Source organism: Lepidochelys olivacea, assembly GCF_965140295.1.
Source record: "Lepidochelys olivacea isolate rLepOli2 genome assembly, chromosome: 9".
Taxonomy (NCBI): domain Eukaryota; kingdom Metazoa; phylum Chordata; order Testudines; family Cheloniidae; genus Lepidochelys; species Lepidochelys olivacea.
The window spans coordinates 27,056,521-27,073,380 of record NC_140419.1 but is presented as its reverse complement, the minus strand read 5'-3'; the positions used below and the strand labels follow the sequence as shown (position 1 = coordinate 27,073,380).

At 39.7% G+C, this 16,860-nt stretch overlaps 1 protein-coding gene across 6 annotated transcripts in view; it reads left to right on the top strand.

Annotated features, from left to right (window-relative positions):
• LOC311525804 (arylacetamide deacetylase-like) overlaps nt 1–16,860 on the top strand; it is a 149,319-nt gene that overhangs the window by 114,184 nt on the left and 18,275 nt on the right. Inside the window, exon 1 of one of the 6 annotated variants that reach the window (XM_084638182.1) lies at nt 2,010–2,200. The exons of the other annotated variants lie outside the window; for them this stretch is intronic. Within the exon in view, the coding sequence (XP_084494308.1) occupies nt 2,063–2,200 (138 nt within the window). The 5' untranslated portion in view covers nt 2,010–2,062. Of the gene's footprint in view, nt 1–2,009; nt 2,201–16,860 lie in introns of those variants that run through there. 6 annotated transcript variants of the gene reach the window in all.

Below are 16,860 nucleotides of genomic sequence, written 5' to 3'. Positions count from 1 at the left end.
CTGATTTCAAAAGTGCTAAGTGGTATGTAGAATCCCATGCTGTTCCTCTGCACAGAGGTGATTTTCATGGAAGGGGTTTCATTTGGAACACACATTTTCATTTCAGAGCTGTTTTGATCTTGAGCAGACAAAAGTTTATATTTCCCAATAGTGTCCACATGTGTTCATTGCAACAAGAATCTACTAAATTGAATATCATGGATATTTAAAGTAGCTGACTATTTTTATAAGTAATATCTGTAGCCATGCAACTTTCAAACTAAAATAATCGAGGCAATTAAATCTAATCATGTCAAGGACTAAATTGATTGTCTGCATGAGCCAGGAAGGATTTTATTTCTGCCAAGTAAATTACTGCACAGTTGGCTTGCTGCTTTGTTGTTGTTGTTGTTGTTGTTGGGGGAGGGGTAAGAGAGATGAGGGCATCACCTTCCTTGGAGTCTAAGGTATTGACCACTGTCAGAAAGGGATACTAGACTAGAAGGATGCATGGTTTGATCTGTTACGGTAAATTCTATTTGAGCATAAGCTTTTGTGGGCTAAAGCCCACTTCATCAGATGCATGCAGTGGAAAATACAGTTGGAAGATACGTATATATATAGACACACACAGAGAGAACATGAAAAAAATGGGGTTGCCATACCAACTCTTCATGAGACCAATCGATTAAGGTGGGCTATTATCAGCAGGAGAAAAAAAAACTTTTGTAGTGATAATCAGGATGGCCCATTTCAAACAGTTAACAAGAAGGTGTGAGTAACAGTAGGGGGGAAATAGTTTTTAGTTTGTGTAAGGACTCATCCACTCCCAGTCTTTATTCAAGCCTAATTTAATGGTGTCCCGTTTACAGATTAATTCCAGTTCTGCTGTTTCTTATTGGAGTCTGTTTTTGAAGTTTTTTTGTTGAATAATTGTGACTTTTAGGTCTGTAGTTGAGTGTCCAGGGAGGCATGCCCCTCTGCCATGTACATTGGTCAAACCAGACAGTCTCTACAAAAAGAATAAATGGACACAAATCAGATGTCAAGAATTATAACATTCAAAAACCAGTTGGAGAACACATCAACCTCCCTGGACACTTAATTACAGACTTAAAAGTTGCAATTATTCAACAAAAAAACTTCAAAAACAGATTCAAACAAGAAATAGCAGAACTGGAATTAATCTGCAAACTGGACACCATTAAATTAGGCTTGAATAAAGACTGGGAGTGGATGAGTCCTTACACTAACTAAATACTATTTCCCCATGCTAATTTTTCCCCTACTGTTACTCACACATTCTTGTCAACTGTTGGAAATGGGCCATCCTGATCATCACTACAAAAGTTTCCCCCCCCCCTCCTGCTGATAATAGCCCACCTTAATGGATTGGTCTTGTTGAGAGTTGCTATGGCAACCCCCATTTTTTCATTTTCTCTGTGTACATATATCTTCCTACTGTATTTTCCACTGCATGCATCTGATGAAGTGGGTTTTAGCCCACGAAAGCTTATGCTCAAATAAATTTGTTAGTCTCTAAGGTGCCACAAGTACTCCTTGTTCTTTCTGCTGATACAGACTAACACGCTACCACTCTGAAACCAGTAAATTCTATATCTCTACAAGTGGGACAAGCATTTGCATTTATTTCAAGTTCCCTGCATAGTGATGAAGAACAAACTTAGCAGACAGGTGGACCTTCCAGGGGCTTTTTTGCTGCAGCTCTTAATTCATATGCTGCACTCCGTATTTATTTTTGTAACTGCATTTTCCTCTCCATTCTTTCAGAGCTGTGGTTCTTGTTAGAAAAGCCCCTGCGTGATATCCATGTATTTACTTTGATGTTTAATCCTTACATTTAAATATTGGAGCTGAATGCTTTCCGCTTAAACACACGTTTCCCCTCTGTGTAGCAGAACGACCTCTGTTCAGGGTGATCAGATGAGAATTCACCTACTGGGCGTGATCCAAAAATAACGACAGATTAACTTTGCCCTATCAGCGTGTGCTGATTTGCAACTGTTAAGAGTCAGAGAGAACGTGTACTCTGATCAGTCTTGAAAGAAGTGGATAGTAAAACATGGGAACTAAATCCCTGTGCCTTCTTTTGGCGTCTGTTCTGGTAGCATATTATGTTTACACACCAGTTCCAGAGACTATTGAGGAACGCTGGAAACTGATGCTCATAAATGCTGGCTTTAGAAGTGTAGCACATGTGGTAAGTTTAGAATTTTATTTACTCCAGGTGCTTATGTATGAAATTGAGTTCAAGTAATGTATTAATGTGGAGAAAAGAAAAATACAGATCAAAGAATAATATCAGTGTCTGGTTAAGTAATATCCAAAATTATATCTAAGAATACCTGAAACCAAGCAAGGAACTTTAACCCTGACACTAAATAAACTATTACAGAAAAATCAAATCTACGATCATAAGTATATACAATAACAGAAATATATTAATTTGAATGCAGATGAGGCAGTTCAAACTTGTAGTTGATTTGCAATTTACTCTACAATCCTGTATAGCTAAATTATTGCTGTTTGTTTTTTCTTCCCTCTTGAGCCTAACTAGAAATATTGTGTCACACTTCGGAGGAAGGAAAGCGAGAGGTGCATTTAAATATGGTACATCATTGGGGATTTAGATAGTCCATGCGCGCAGGGGTGAGGTGATGAATAAACACCAGCTAATTATAGAAGTGCTAATGTAATCAATCACATATAAAGCTCTGAGACTTTCTAATCACTTTCCCTGGGTACTGATGCAAGGTCTAATTGTAATCTTGTGCGATAACGGGAGAGGTGGCTGACTCAGCAGCACAGAACTGTGTACAGCCTTCTAGAAAGGATCGGTAGAGCAGTGTGGCTCTAATGGCTACACAGGGCGCATTTAAATATGTGCCCCTATGCGTTTGTCTCTGTTTATTACATTTGGGGCTTCATTTTAGTCATATGCTATGCAGTCATCACTAACTCTTGCCATGTACACCACGTATACTTAACAGGGCTTTTTCTTCCTGTGTGAATAAACAAGGCTGCAGTTTCCAGCTCTGGCTAGTCAACCCTGGAGAAGTATTGTGCGTGGAGCGGTTTAAGAAACATACATCTTAAACTTCTGATATACTCAAGCTCCCCCTTGCCTAAAACGCAGCCTGCATTTGCTAATCAGCAGAGGCTGCAGCAAAGTTGATCTTTTGTTATGCACTTTTGTCGGAGCTAGCTATGAAGGTGGTGGTTGTTGAGGGGAGAGGTATTGCTCTGTCTATGGTAAACATGGAGCGGGGGAGGTTACGAACTTAGCTTGAAAGGTGAAACTGAAAGGTTGCTCGGCTGAGGCTGTAAACGCCAGGGCTCAAGTTTCAGGAGTGCTCTTATTTCGGGGGGGGGGGGGGGGCTCGTTGTCTCAGCTCTTTGGTGCCCAGCTTGAGATGCTTGGGTATGATTTGCAGAAGTGCCGCGCATCCACCTCTTTCACTGACTTCCCTTGGAGTTGAGGGTGCTTCTCTCTGAAAACTAAGCCCTGCGTGTCTGGATTTGTTCACCCCAAATTATTGTCCAATTTTGAGCACTTTGGCATGGGAGAATAGGTTTTTGGGGTGGTGGGCGGTCTCCTATTGGTGTTAGTTGGGAAGTGAGTTGTGGGATCTAGGAGGGGGAAAACAATCATTTAGTTAATTTATAAATAAACTGGGCTCTGCTCTTTGATGGGCTTTTGTTTTGGTCTCTGTATCTCATGCATCCTGCACTAGATTGTTGGATCGGTTCCAAATCTCGTCTGTGTGCAGGATAACTCTTGTTTGCCTTATGGACTTTGCAAGCCTGAAAACCTCCATTAGAGAGAGACCCCTCACCCCCTGCAGTAAAAAATCCAGTGTGAGCAGATTTCAAGTTATCCCCCATGCTGGAGGGACTGACTAGGATGGCTGCAAAACTGCAAATTTTAAAGTAGTTGCTATAGTATAATTTCATTATGGGTTTTGTTTGGGGTGACCAGATAGCAAGTGTGAAAAATTGGGACACTTTCCCCCCCAGGGGATGGGCTGGGCTATAGTTGCCTATATAAGGCAAAGCCCCAAATATTGGGACGTCTGATCACCCTACATTTGTTTGTCATGTGCCAGGTGAGTTTGAGGTCTGATTGGTGAGGGCTAAGAAAGAGCGGGGAAAACTAACATCCAGTCCCCAGACATACTATTGAAAGTATTCTTTGTGTCCAAGTAAATAAAGAAGTGAGAGGCTACTTAACAGGGCCCATTGTGAAAAGCTAAGACTAAGAGTCTAATTATCTCCTTTAAAACACAGACTGGACATACTGTATTGTCTATTAAGTGAAGTAAGATGCATAGGATGTGATTCTGTGTCTGAGGGAGTTGGTCCTTACCCATTTGGGTAAGATTACTAATATCACAGGGAAACAGTTGTGTCCAGGGTGTGAGTGTGTGAAACAAAGTTTGTGGGCAGAAACACATTATGGTATGAGTTTGTTTCCAGGGCGAGATACTGACATGCTTGATTGTCTCAGTTCAAGATGCTCAAGAGTGGAATGTCAGATAATGAAAGTCAGGGCAGATGGGCATTAACTGAGCTTTATGGTGAAGTTCGAATAGTGTTTGCAAGTATGTTTGGCTCTTTGCTTTTATAAGTAATGTATTCACTCAATATTTAAAAAGAAATTCTTTCCAGTAGAATATTCTATGGGTGTGCCCTAAAACTCTGCACAGAGCTCTTTGTAAAGTTGATGATTACACAATGTGACATGGATGATTTCAACAACTCTGCATGGACCCTGAGTGTGAATGAATACTGTGTAATAAAATGAAAAAAGCAGCATGGTCTAGAGTTCTGAGAGTCTGGAGAGCCTGAGTTTTAATCCTGGTTCTGCTGCTGACTCACTAGGTAGCCTTGGGCAAATCATGGGTTAATCTCTCTATGCTTCAGTTCCCCATCTGTACAATAGGCATCCTATCAGCCTCTCAGGAGCACTGTGGATTAAACAGTTAGTTTGAACAATACTTAAAATGTAGAGATGTTTATAATGTTGTAACAGAAAAACATACCATGGCTTTTTCAAGTGGAAACAATTTCTCACACACACTAATTGATTTCTATACCATTTCTGACATACAATACATAGCCTAATTATTACTTGTCTAGTCACTTTTGTCAGATGTGCTAGGAAAAATAGAGTGAGAAACAGGATTGTTTTAAAAGTTTATAACTCATGAGACCTCAGCAGGGACAAAGGAAATATATATAATTCTAGATGTTAGTGCATAGTTACACATATGTTGCAATATGCAGGCCCAGCTGAAGCAAATCATGATCTGCTTGCAAATTCGTTGGATTGGATGGGCAAAACTTCTTGAGTAACATCATTCACCTCTAACCTATCCCAAACTTGTAGAATATGTGATGATAGGCCATAAGTAATGTGTCTAATACAGATGTGTATGTGGTTTTGAGGGGAATTGAGGGAGTTGTTGGTAAAGGTTTAATGTTAAACCAGAAGAGGAGAAGCCTGCAATATACTCCAGCCCAGGAAATGATAAAAGGGAGAGCTCTTTAAAATGGACTCAAGTTATTATTATGACAGAGTTTTGTCACAGTGAAATGGCGCATACAACACAGTGTGCATTGCTATAACACAGCTATCAAACATCACACTAGTACTTGAATCTGTCTGAGCAGGACACCAAGAACACCCTGCAGCTGTAGAGTTGGCAGCATTGTCTGAACAAGTTCTGGTAATACGTTCTCATTTTTTTGACAAGTACAGTGTTTGACAGCATTACTGGGTCTAGTCTGCAAGAAATTCATGCACATGCGTAACTCCTATTAATCTCCGTGGGAGCTGTGTGCATCCAGTGCATGATCCTACTTGCATTGAACTCTCCTGGACTTTAACAGGGTCGAGCCCCTATAAATCGGAGAGAAGACACATTGTTACAACTACAGCAGTGTCTTCTTTTCATTTTTAAAGTGGAATTGGTACTTCTGAAGGATGTTGCATTAACTGCACTTGGGACTGAAGTCTTTTCTCCATAGAATTGGTTCAGTGCTGGCACCAATAGTGCAAATTTCCTCACATCAGTTGGCCAGATTATGATCTCACAAACAGCAGTGCAAAGCTGGAGGAACTCCTTTGACTCTGATAGTTTCTCTGGATTTATACCAGTATAAATTAGATCTGAAACTGGCCCAAAGTGTCTTAAACCTGTTCTGGATGGGAAACACTAGAAGCCAGATGGTAAGTTATTGTACTCAATCCTTGGCTTTATTGATCAGACTCTCAGCAAGGGTTCCACTTGTGATGGTGGTTTTTGAGATTAGGTCTCCTATCTACTATGAACTCAAAAATAATCACTTGCTCTGATGAATAATACTCTGTGCTTGGTGTCAAAAGCAGCCTTTAGCACTGTTGTGTTTTGGTTCTCTAGAGATGACCAACAGCAAGATTGGATGCTTTGTACTGGAAGGAATGTCGTATTCCAGTCATTCTGAATAAAGAGGCAATCCATAGAAAAGTCTTTTTTATGTATTCCTGTTTTTCCTTTAGGGTTAATACCAAAAATCCCCACCAAGATCACTTAGCATGTGCTGCTGAACTGCCATATGACCAGATGGGAATGATTTGTGGTCACTTAATTATGGGTCTGAATGTGAAGAGGTGATCTAATTTGAAAGGCTGCATGTCTTTTGAGTCTTCCAATTTCTTGTTTTGATTTAAAAAAAACAAACACAAATTGCATCAAATACCAAGATAAAAGGGCAAATGAAGCTGTGAAACTGCAAACTGAAGTGTTTTCTCTCTTCCTTACAAATATCATGAGGAATGTTGCCTGTGCTTTCCAAGCCCACCCGCAAAGATTTCCCTGGTTTCAGATTTCAAGGGCCAGATCCTCAGACGATGTAAATTAGCATTGATACACTGAAGTCTATTCCTGAGTGTGGATGCAATATATAGTCAGCTTCACTTTTACCTGGACACGTTGATATGGCATGCTGTTGAGTTTTAAAACCAATACCATTGAGTTCCACTCTCCACTACTTTTGAGTCTGGAAAGGATGCTGCAATGGATACAAGAATTCTGAAGTAAAGTGGGAGGTTTACACTTCCATCTTGTGAGTGGATCCAAACTAGCAGGCACATGTCTGTCCAGAGTCCCACTGATTTCAGTGGGGCTCTCTTTGGTCACAGGATTCCAACTGTGTGGTGCTGATTACAAGATGATGGACCTTAGTTTGCTCATTTATATGTTAATACCAAGAATAGTCTTCCAGTTCTAAGCTATTTCATAGCAGAGCTGGGGTCTGATCTCTAGGAACACACTGGAAAGATGGGTGATGTATGGCTACACAGGGCTCTGCGAGTGTTTTCTCTCTGTGTAATAAAGTAATTGTATACAAGGGTTAAGTCAATGTGTGTAAGCAGCATAAAGTGTTGTAAAATGTTTCGATAAAGAGGAGTTTCTTTGTTGCCTGAGTCTACACTTTGTCAAACATTTTTCTTGCCTTCAGGACTCTGGATTCCCCCCCCTCTTCCCCCCACGCTGGACATTAGAATGTCCTTTATGCTGAGTTCTCATCAGTCTTTTTGGTAAATTGACTGCTTATTCAGCTACGTGGATTTCATCTTAAAGGGACACCTTGAACTTGAAGTCTTTTCAATGAGAAAGAACCAGAACAATTAAAAGCTCTTTTGGGCAGTGCACATGGCAATTTTAGGTGTTTTATAATCAGAGTTCCCTGTTTTTAAAAATATTTTTCTCTTGCTGTTTGGAAAAACCCACACCAAAAGAGGAAAATCAATTTACTATTCATGGCAAATTGCGAAAGTAACTATACAGAAAGTGCTGTCAAATGGACAAAGTAAACAAACTGCAAAAATGGAGGAAATTTTTTCTTATCTGCCAGTTATAGAAATCTCTGGTGTTATAATAGTAGTAGGGATAGAAGTGACATTTTAAACTGATATCTCTTGACACCTGAGGAAGTGGATTGACAATTAAAATTCAGTAAAAAGGTTGAACACTTCTTGGGATTTAAAAAAACATCAACAAGGAACAGAAAGTTCACAGCCCTGAACCTAAGAAAAATTCTCAAGAACATATGATAGGCCAGATTTTTAGTACATTAATAGAGTTACACCAGTGATCAATTTGGCAACTGTATTTAGTTTTAGGGAGAGTAATAAAAGGGTGGAGTATTCATATAAACTGTGTAATGTGTATGACTATACAATGTAGGGGTGGGTGGGTAAGATTCTGTGTATATATACATCAGGGTTGTCAATTAATCAGAGTTAACTCACACAATTAACTCAATATATTAACTGCAATTAAAAAAATTAATCACGATTAATTACACTGTTAAACAATAGAACACCAGTTGACATTTATTCAATATTTTTGGATTTTTTTCTACATTTTCAAATATATTGATTTCTATTACAACACAGAATACAAAGTGTACAGTGCTCACTTTATATTATTATTTTTTTACACATATATTTGCACTGTAAAAATGATAAGCAAAAGAAATAGTATTTTTCAGTTCACCTCATAAAAGTACTGTAGTGCAATCTCTTTATTGTGAAAGTGTAACTTACAAATGTAGATTTTTTTTTGTTACATAACTGCACTCAAAAACAAAACAATGTAAAACTTTAACGCCTCCAAGTCCACTCAGTTCTACTTCTTGTTCAGCCAATTGCTAAGACAAACAAGTTTGTTTATATTTAAGAGAGATACTGCTGCCTGCTTCTTATATACAGTATCCCCAGAAAGTGAGACAGGCATTCACATGGCACTTTTATAGCCAGCATTGCAAGGTATTTATGTGCCAGATATGTTAAACATTCGTATGCCTCTTCATGCTTTGGCCACCATTCCAGAGGACATGCTTCCATGCTGATGACGCTCATTAAAAAAATAATGTGTTAATTAAATTTGTGACTGAACTCCTTGGGGGAGAATTGTATGTCTTCTGCTCAGTGTTTTACCCGCATTCTGCCATATATTTCATGTTATAGCAGTCTCGGATGATAACCCAGCATATTGTTGGTTTTAAGAACACTTTCACTGCAGATTTGACAAAACACAGAGGAGGTACCAATGTGAGATTTCTACGGATAAATACAGCACTCGACCCAAGGTTTAAGAATCTGAAGTGCCTTCCAAAATTTGAGAGGGATGAGGTGTGGAGAATGCTTTCAGGTTTCTTAAAAGAGCAACACTTTGATGCAGAAACTACAGAACCCGAACCACAAAAAAAGAAAATCAACCTTTTGCTGGTGGCATCTGACTCAGATGATAATGAACATGTATCGGTCCGCTCTGCTTTGGATCATTATCTAGCAGAACCCATCATCAGCCTGGACGCATGTCCTCTGGAATGGTGGTTGAAACATGAAGGGACATATGAATCTTTAGCGCATCTGGCATGTAAATATCTTGCAATGCCGACTACAACAGTTCCATGTGAATGCCTGTTCTCACTTTCAGGTGACACTGTAAGCAAGAAGTGGGCAGCATTATCTCCTGCAAATTGTAACCAAACTTGTTTGTCTGAGTGATTGGCTGAAATAGGACTGAGTTGTAGGTTCTGAAGTTTTACATTCTATTTTTGAATGCAGTTATTTTTTGTACATAATTCTACATTTGTAAATTCAACTTTCATGATACAGAGATTGCACTACAGTACTTGTATTAGGTGAATTGAAATATACTATTTCTTTTGTTGTTTACAGGGCAAACACTTGTAATCAAAAATAAATATAAAGTGAGGACTGCACACTTTGTATTCTGTGTAGTAATTGAAATCAATATATTTGAAAATGTAGAAAACTGCCAAAAATATTTAAATAAATGGTATTCTATTATTAACAGTGCTGCAATTAGTTTTTTTAATCACTTGACAGCCCTAATATACATTCAACTTACGTAGAAATACACAAGATAGAAAATGTAAATTATTCTGCATATACCCACAACCACTTGCAACAGCAGTCACAGATACATTCTCTTATTCTCAGTTACCTCTTATTGTTTGGGTAGTTTGGATATGAAGTATTTAGATCTTTATTTCTGAAACAGATTTTCAGATCTTGAGTTGTTTTGGGGAGCTTGGATATTACTACATTCCAGATTGACTTTCATGCTCACTCCTTCCTCAGTTTAGTATGGTACTTGCCTATCCTGAGCTGGCGCTGCGGTGATTCATCTGCTAAGTTCTTTGATGGAAAATGCTATAGAAGTGCTCAACATTATTGTTACTGTAATAAAGTATTTGACAAGCTGAAAAAAATAACAGAAGTCGGCACCTCGAGGTCTCTGGTTGGAAGCTGAAGCTAGAGAAATTCAAACTAATGATACGGCAGTATTTTGAAAAATTCTTAACCATTGGAACAACTTACCTAGGGACTGTCACAAAGTCTTTAAATCACTATTGGCTATCTGACTAAAATGATATGCTATAGCTCAGAAGTTATGGGCCTGATGCAGAACTTACTGGGTAAGGTTCTCTGGCCTGCGTTGTGCAGGAGATCAGACTAGATGATGATAATGGTCCCTTCTGGCATTCCAAATCTATTGGTCTGTGAATGCTTATCTCCACTTCCCTCTCACCACCTCCACTAAATGGACAAGTGTCAGAGGTGAGAACGGAAGCAGGTACATTTTAAGCTAAAAGTGCTGCTTGATGTTTAGAGCTGGGGGAGATATTTTTCCATTGTGACATACAAGTTCTTCCCATTAACATGACATGCCTGCCAGGAGAATGTTTCTTTCACATTTGGAGCAGCAGAGAGAAGTCAGCTTTAAATTTTCAGACTGAACATTTCTCCCATGAAGTTAGCGATGGATTGATAATGCTTCCGAAAATTCTGCTATGGTGTCACCATTATTCAAACACTAATAAATGAACTTTGTGTACATAGTTCTACCATTCTGCTTACTCAAATATATCTTTATGTTCCCATTCACATGCCTTTGGCTTTGTAAGGCATATCTTCAAATCACTGTGCACGGTTTTGTTGTAGGTTTCCCACTGTCAACCGTTTTGATGCTTTCCACAGAATGTGTTTTAGCATTCCTTGGACAGTTTCACTATATGTGTATTTAGATGCAGGGCCTGATTTGTGAAGGACACCTTTAGACACCGAAAGATGCATATATGCACCTAGGGGGATTTTCAAAAGCATCTAACTCCTAGAGTTAGGTGTTCACCCACCTCGTTAAATTTTCAAAAGCACCTAATCACCTTGAGTAAAACTGGCTTGTAGTAATTTAACACCTCTTTCAGGGCTTATGTTGAGTTACACGATTATTTCTAGAAATTAAATGGAAGTTAGTAATTATGTTTGGTTGTAAATTCATTAAAGTATTAAACAAATTTTCAGAAACAGGAGATTGCTTAGGCATCTAATGCAGAACCAATTTAAATAAACCTACCAGGTTTAAAGGTAAATGCAGTGTAAAGGATTTAGCAGATAATGCTTGATGCTTTTTTTAAAAGAAAAAATCCTACAGATGCTAAAGCTCAATGTGCCTTCTTGAATTTATGGCAGATTTTCAAACTTGGGTGCATGAACTTAAGCACCTAGCTTTAGTTGTGGCAGAGCAGGTTGTCTGGTGGACCAGGAGTTTGTCCATTACTGTTTACATTCCAAGATTTTTGGGACAGGGACCATTTTCTACTATATGTTTGTACAGCACCTAGCTCTATATGGCCCTAGTGCTGATGGGACGTTGGGATATGACTGGAATATAAATGTTAAATAATATGGTGTTAAATGGATAGTCTGGGGAACAGAAATAGGAAGTACAGGGAGTGTGAGAGAAAACACACAGTGGTTAAATAATTTTAATTAACCAGTTACCTCTACTAGATTCCTCATTGTTCTTTGGATCTTTAGCTTAAGTAATGATCCAGGCAGGATCATTATTATTTTTATTTGATTAGACAAAATAGCTTTTAAAGCAAACAAGAAATTACCTACAGCCAAATAAGAATGGTTAGATAACAGTTTAGTGTCAAAACTTGAACTCAACATGGGATGTTACATCTTTTAGTGATAATAAATCAGTTTAATTCATTCAGCACCTTATCACAATCTTCTTACAAAGGCAAGCTTCCATGTGACTTCAGTACCAGTCTGAGCAGGTGATTTGTTGGTACTAACATGGAACTGTGGATCCTTTCTTAATTCCTATCAGGTTTATCTACCAATGGAATGATGGCATGGCTCATGTCAGTTCAACCAAACAGTTCTACAGTCGAATCTAGAACTTTAAACAAGCTACTTAATTATCAAAGAATGTTAATTCAGTTCAAAATTACCTTGCGAAGGAGATACTCGCAGCCAAGCATTGTCTTGTGCATGTGCACGACTATCACACATTAAACAAAAACAAAATATGCAGGTAATAAAGTAGAAAAGCATCAAAATTCTCTAGAATGTGTCCCATACTGCCAGCTCTTATACCACTTTACCCCAAAGATTCAAATTGTGATAAATATCTAGCTTGCAAGCCAATTGAAAGCTCCTTCCCTCTTTGAAGCTGTTAGTTCTTTTGACCAAAATCAGCCTCAAAAATCCCACAGAAAGACTCAAGGTTTCTTGCAGTAACTCTTGCTGCAGGGAAGCACAACTTTCTCTGCTAAATAGTACTAGATTTAATTAGTGTAATGAGTTTCTCCAGCTTCAGTGCTCCGTTACTTTTGATATAGCATAATTTCTAGACAATAACAAGACTAGTTGTTAACAGAAGGGTCAGTCTCACTGGCCAGGCAATAACAGATCTATTCAGTCTCTCTCATCCAGATGTTTGGGCTTCAGGGCACGATGTATTGAACAACACAGAATTTTGTACGTTTTTCTGCTGGGTCCTCTTTTTGGCAAAGCTGATGTGGACTAATCAGAAACTGACCCATGGTTCTGATAAAGATTTGAAATGTCCAGCCAGAATCTGATGTGTCCTTTCTCAACATCCAGTGAGAAAACAGGGTGTCTCCTTTATGGCTTCTTGCAACTTGCAAATTCCAGTGTCTTTGTGCAAAAATCTCATGTCGTAGCAGTTTTTGTAAGATATGTTGAACCATATGCTGAAAACCTGCTCGTTTAGCTGCAGTCAGTAAATCTCTCATACAAGTTACTTTCTGTGAGCCCATTTGCAGTGTGATCTTTTGGCCAAATTTTCATGACTCCATCCTCTTTCCCTCACCCACTTTTGAACTTTGAACAGAATCTTTATGTAAAGTCTCATCACACTCCTTGATGGTTTTGTCCATGTTTAGTAGCTCACCCTGCACCAATATAAAGTCATTTGACCCATTTGTTGTTGTTTGTATTACTGTAGCGCTAGGACCCCTAATTATGGACCAGGACACGTTATGCTAGGTGTTGTGATTGGTCAAACCCTAAAAGGAAATAACAATGAAAGAAGTCAAAACAGCTGTACACACTTCTGCAACACTACAGTCCCTGAACTTCAGTGGCAAGGTGAGGGAGTCCTGCCTATGAAATGATTCTAGTCTGCATGACATACCAAACATATGGTTGATCAGGGCTTATAAAACTTTCAGTGATTCAGCTCAAAGATTTACACCTCACATTGTCTTCTCTAACATGCCATTTGAATGTCTGTTTGTTTCATGCAAAATAAATACCCCATTAGATATTATCATTACATATTTTTTATATAGTGTGACAAAGTTCCTCCTCTGCCTTGGTGGGTCCTGCGCTTATTGGCGGATTTGCTCGCCTCAGAGGTTCACGGCAGCCCTCAGTTTGCATTTATACACAAAAGCAAGAAGCCTGGGAAACAAGCAGGGAGAACTGGAAGTCCTGGCACAGTCAAGGAATTATGATGTGATTGGAATAACAGAGACTTGGTGGGATAACTCACATGACTGGAGTACTGTCATGGATGTATATAAACTGTTCAGGAAGGACAGGCAGGGCAGAAAAGGTGGGGGAGTTGCACTGTATGTAAGAGAGCAGTATGACTGCTCGAAGCTCCGGTATGAAACTGCAGAAAAACCTGAGAGTCTCTGGATTAAGTTTAGAAGTGTGAGCAACAAGGGTGATGTTGTGGTGGGAGTCTGCTATAGACCACCGGACCAGGGGGATGAGGTGGACGGGCTTTCTTCCGGCAACTCACGGAAGTTACTAGGTCTCAGGCCCTGGTTCTCATGAGAAACTTCAATCACCCTGATATCTGCTGGGAGAGCAATACAGCTGTGTACAGACAATCCAGGAAGTTTTTGGAAAGTGTAGGGGACAATTTCCTGGTGCAAGTGCTGGAGGAACCAACTAGGGGCAGAGCTCTTCTTGACCTGCTGCTCACAAACTGGGAAGAATTAGCTGGGGAAGCAAAAGTGGATGGGAACCTGGGAGGCAGTGACCATGAGATGGTCGAGTTCAGGATCCTGACACAAGGAAGAAATGAGAGCAGCAGAATATGGACCCTGGACTTCAGAAAAGCAGACTTTGGCTCCATCAGGGAACTGATGGGCAGGATCCCCTGGGAGAATAACATGAGGGGGAAAGGAGTCCAGGAGAGCTGGCTGTATTTTAAAGAATCCTTATTGAGGTTACAGGGACAAACCATCCCAATGTGTAGAAAGAATAGTAAATATGGCAGGCGACCAGCTTGGCTTAACAGTGAAATCCTTGCTGATCTTAAACACAAAAAAGAAGCTTACAAGAAGTGGAAGATTGGACAAATGACCAGGAAGAGTATAAAAATATTGCTCGGGCATGCAGGAGTGAAATCAGGAAGGCCAAATCACACTTGGAGTTGCAGCTAGCAAGAGATGTTAAGAGTAACAAGAAGGGTTTCTTCAGGTATGTTAGCAACAAGAAGAAAGTCAAGGAAAGTGTGGGCTCCTTACTGAATGAGGGAGGCAGCCTAGTGACAGAGGATGTGGAAAAAGCTAATGTACTGAATGCTTTTTTTGCCTCTGTCTTCACGAACAAGGTCAGCTCCCAGACTACTGCACTGGGCAGCACAGCATGGGGAGGAGGTGACCAGCCCTCTGTGGACAAAGAAGTGGTTCGGGACTATTTAGAAAAGCTGGAGAAGCACAAGTCCATGGGGCCAGATGCTCTGCATCCGAGAGTGCTAAAGGAGTTGGCAAATGTGATTGCAGAGCCATTGGCCATTATCTTTGAAAACTCACGGCAATCGGGGGAGGTCCCGGACGACTGGAAAAAGGCTAATGTAGTGCCCATCTTTAAAAAAGGGAAGAAGGAGGATCTGGGGAACTACGGGTCAGTCAGCCTCACCTCATTCCCTGGAAAAATCTTGGAGCAGGTCCTCAAGGAATCAATTCTGAAGCACTTAGAGGAGAGGAAAGTGATCAGGAACAGTCAGCATGGATTCACCAAGGGCAAATCATGCCTGACTAATCTAATTGCCTTCTATGATGAGATAACTGACTCTGTGGATGAGGGGAAAGCAGTGGATGTGTTATTCCTTGACTTTAGCAAAACTTTTGACACAGTCTCCCACAGCATTCTTGCCAGCAAGTTAAAGAAGTATGGGCTGGATGAATGGACTATAAGGTGGATAGAACGCTGGCTAGATTGTCGGGCTCAACGGGTAGTGATCAATGGCTCCATGTCTAGTTGGCAGCTGGTATCAAGTGGAGTGCCCCAAGGGTCGGTCCTGGAGCCGGTTTTGTTCAATATCTTCATTAATGATCTGGAGGATGGCGTGGATTGCACTCTCAGCAAGTTTGCAGATGACACTAAACTGGGAGGAGTGGTAGATACGCTGGAGGGTAGGGATAGGATACAGAGGGCCCTAGACAAATTAGAGGATTGGGCCAAAAGAAATCTGATGAGGTTCAACAAGAACAAGGGCAGAGTCCTGCACTTAGGACAGAAGAATCCCATGCACCGCTACAGACTAGGGAGTGAATGGCTAGGCAGCAGTTCTGCAGAAAAGGACCTAAGGGTTACAGTGGACAAGAAGCTGGATATGAGTCAACAGTGTGCCCTTGTTGCCAAGAAGGCCAATGGCATTTTGGGATGTATAAGTAGGGGCATTGCCAGCAGATCGAGGGACGTGATCGTCACAATAGGTATAGATCACATTTCTATTTAAAATTGACAGCATGGTCCAGACTGCTTGCGTACTTCTATGGTTGCCTAGGCCACAAACTGAAATGAAGCGTCCTCAAATTGAAGAGCTCTATTAAGAATACTTTGATAGCTTTAATCTTTTGATACAGTTTTTTAAATCTTAATTGTCATCTTTCAGGATTATATCTTGTGAAACTGTAACAAATATAATAATGTGATCTACTCTGTTACTAATTTAGTCTGTTACTAATGTAAAGTATACAAAATAGGAAAAAGGGTAACAGAAGAAGTTACATCATAATTTTGCAAAAGTTTGTGGTTGACTAGCTAATTAGCTGCTGGCATTACTCAATCTCCTGGGTGTGAAAAATAGAAGCAGAATGTGCTGTTTGATTATCTTTTTTAAAAAACTCTGACACCTGTTTTATGCCAAAAATTCTGGGCTATGCATGAATTTATATAACATCTTTGTTATTAATAAGCTCCATATTTTCTGTGTTGCAACTGCAAAAGTATATCCACAGTTTGGTTTTTAATTGCATTAGTGGAATCTGGGCCTACTTGTTGACGACGGCCCTTGGCAAATGTTGTGCTATCTTTATCACTCATTCTGTGTTCCTTTCTGATATAGCTTTTACTGCAACATATTTATTCCAATTTGCAATTGCATTTAAGAAATTACACTTCAGACCTATACCTTGCCAATGAGAAATTTAGCTGAAACACATTTTTGAAGTTTGCTCAAGAAATTAAGGTATTAATTTCAATTAAATGGAGTTAATACA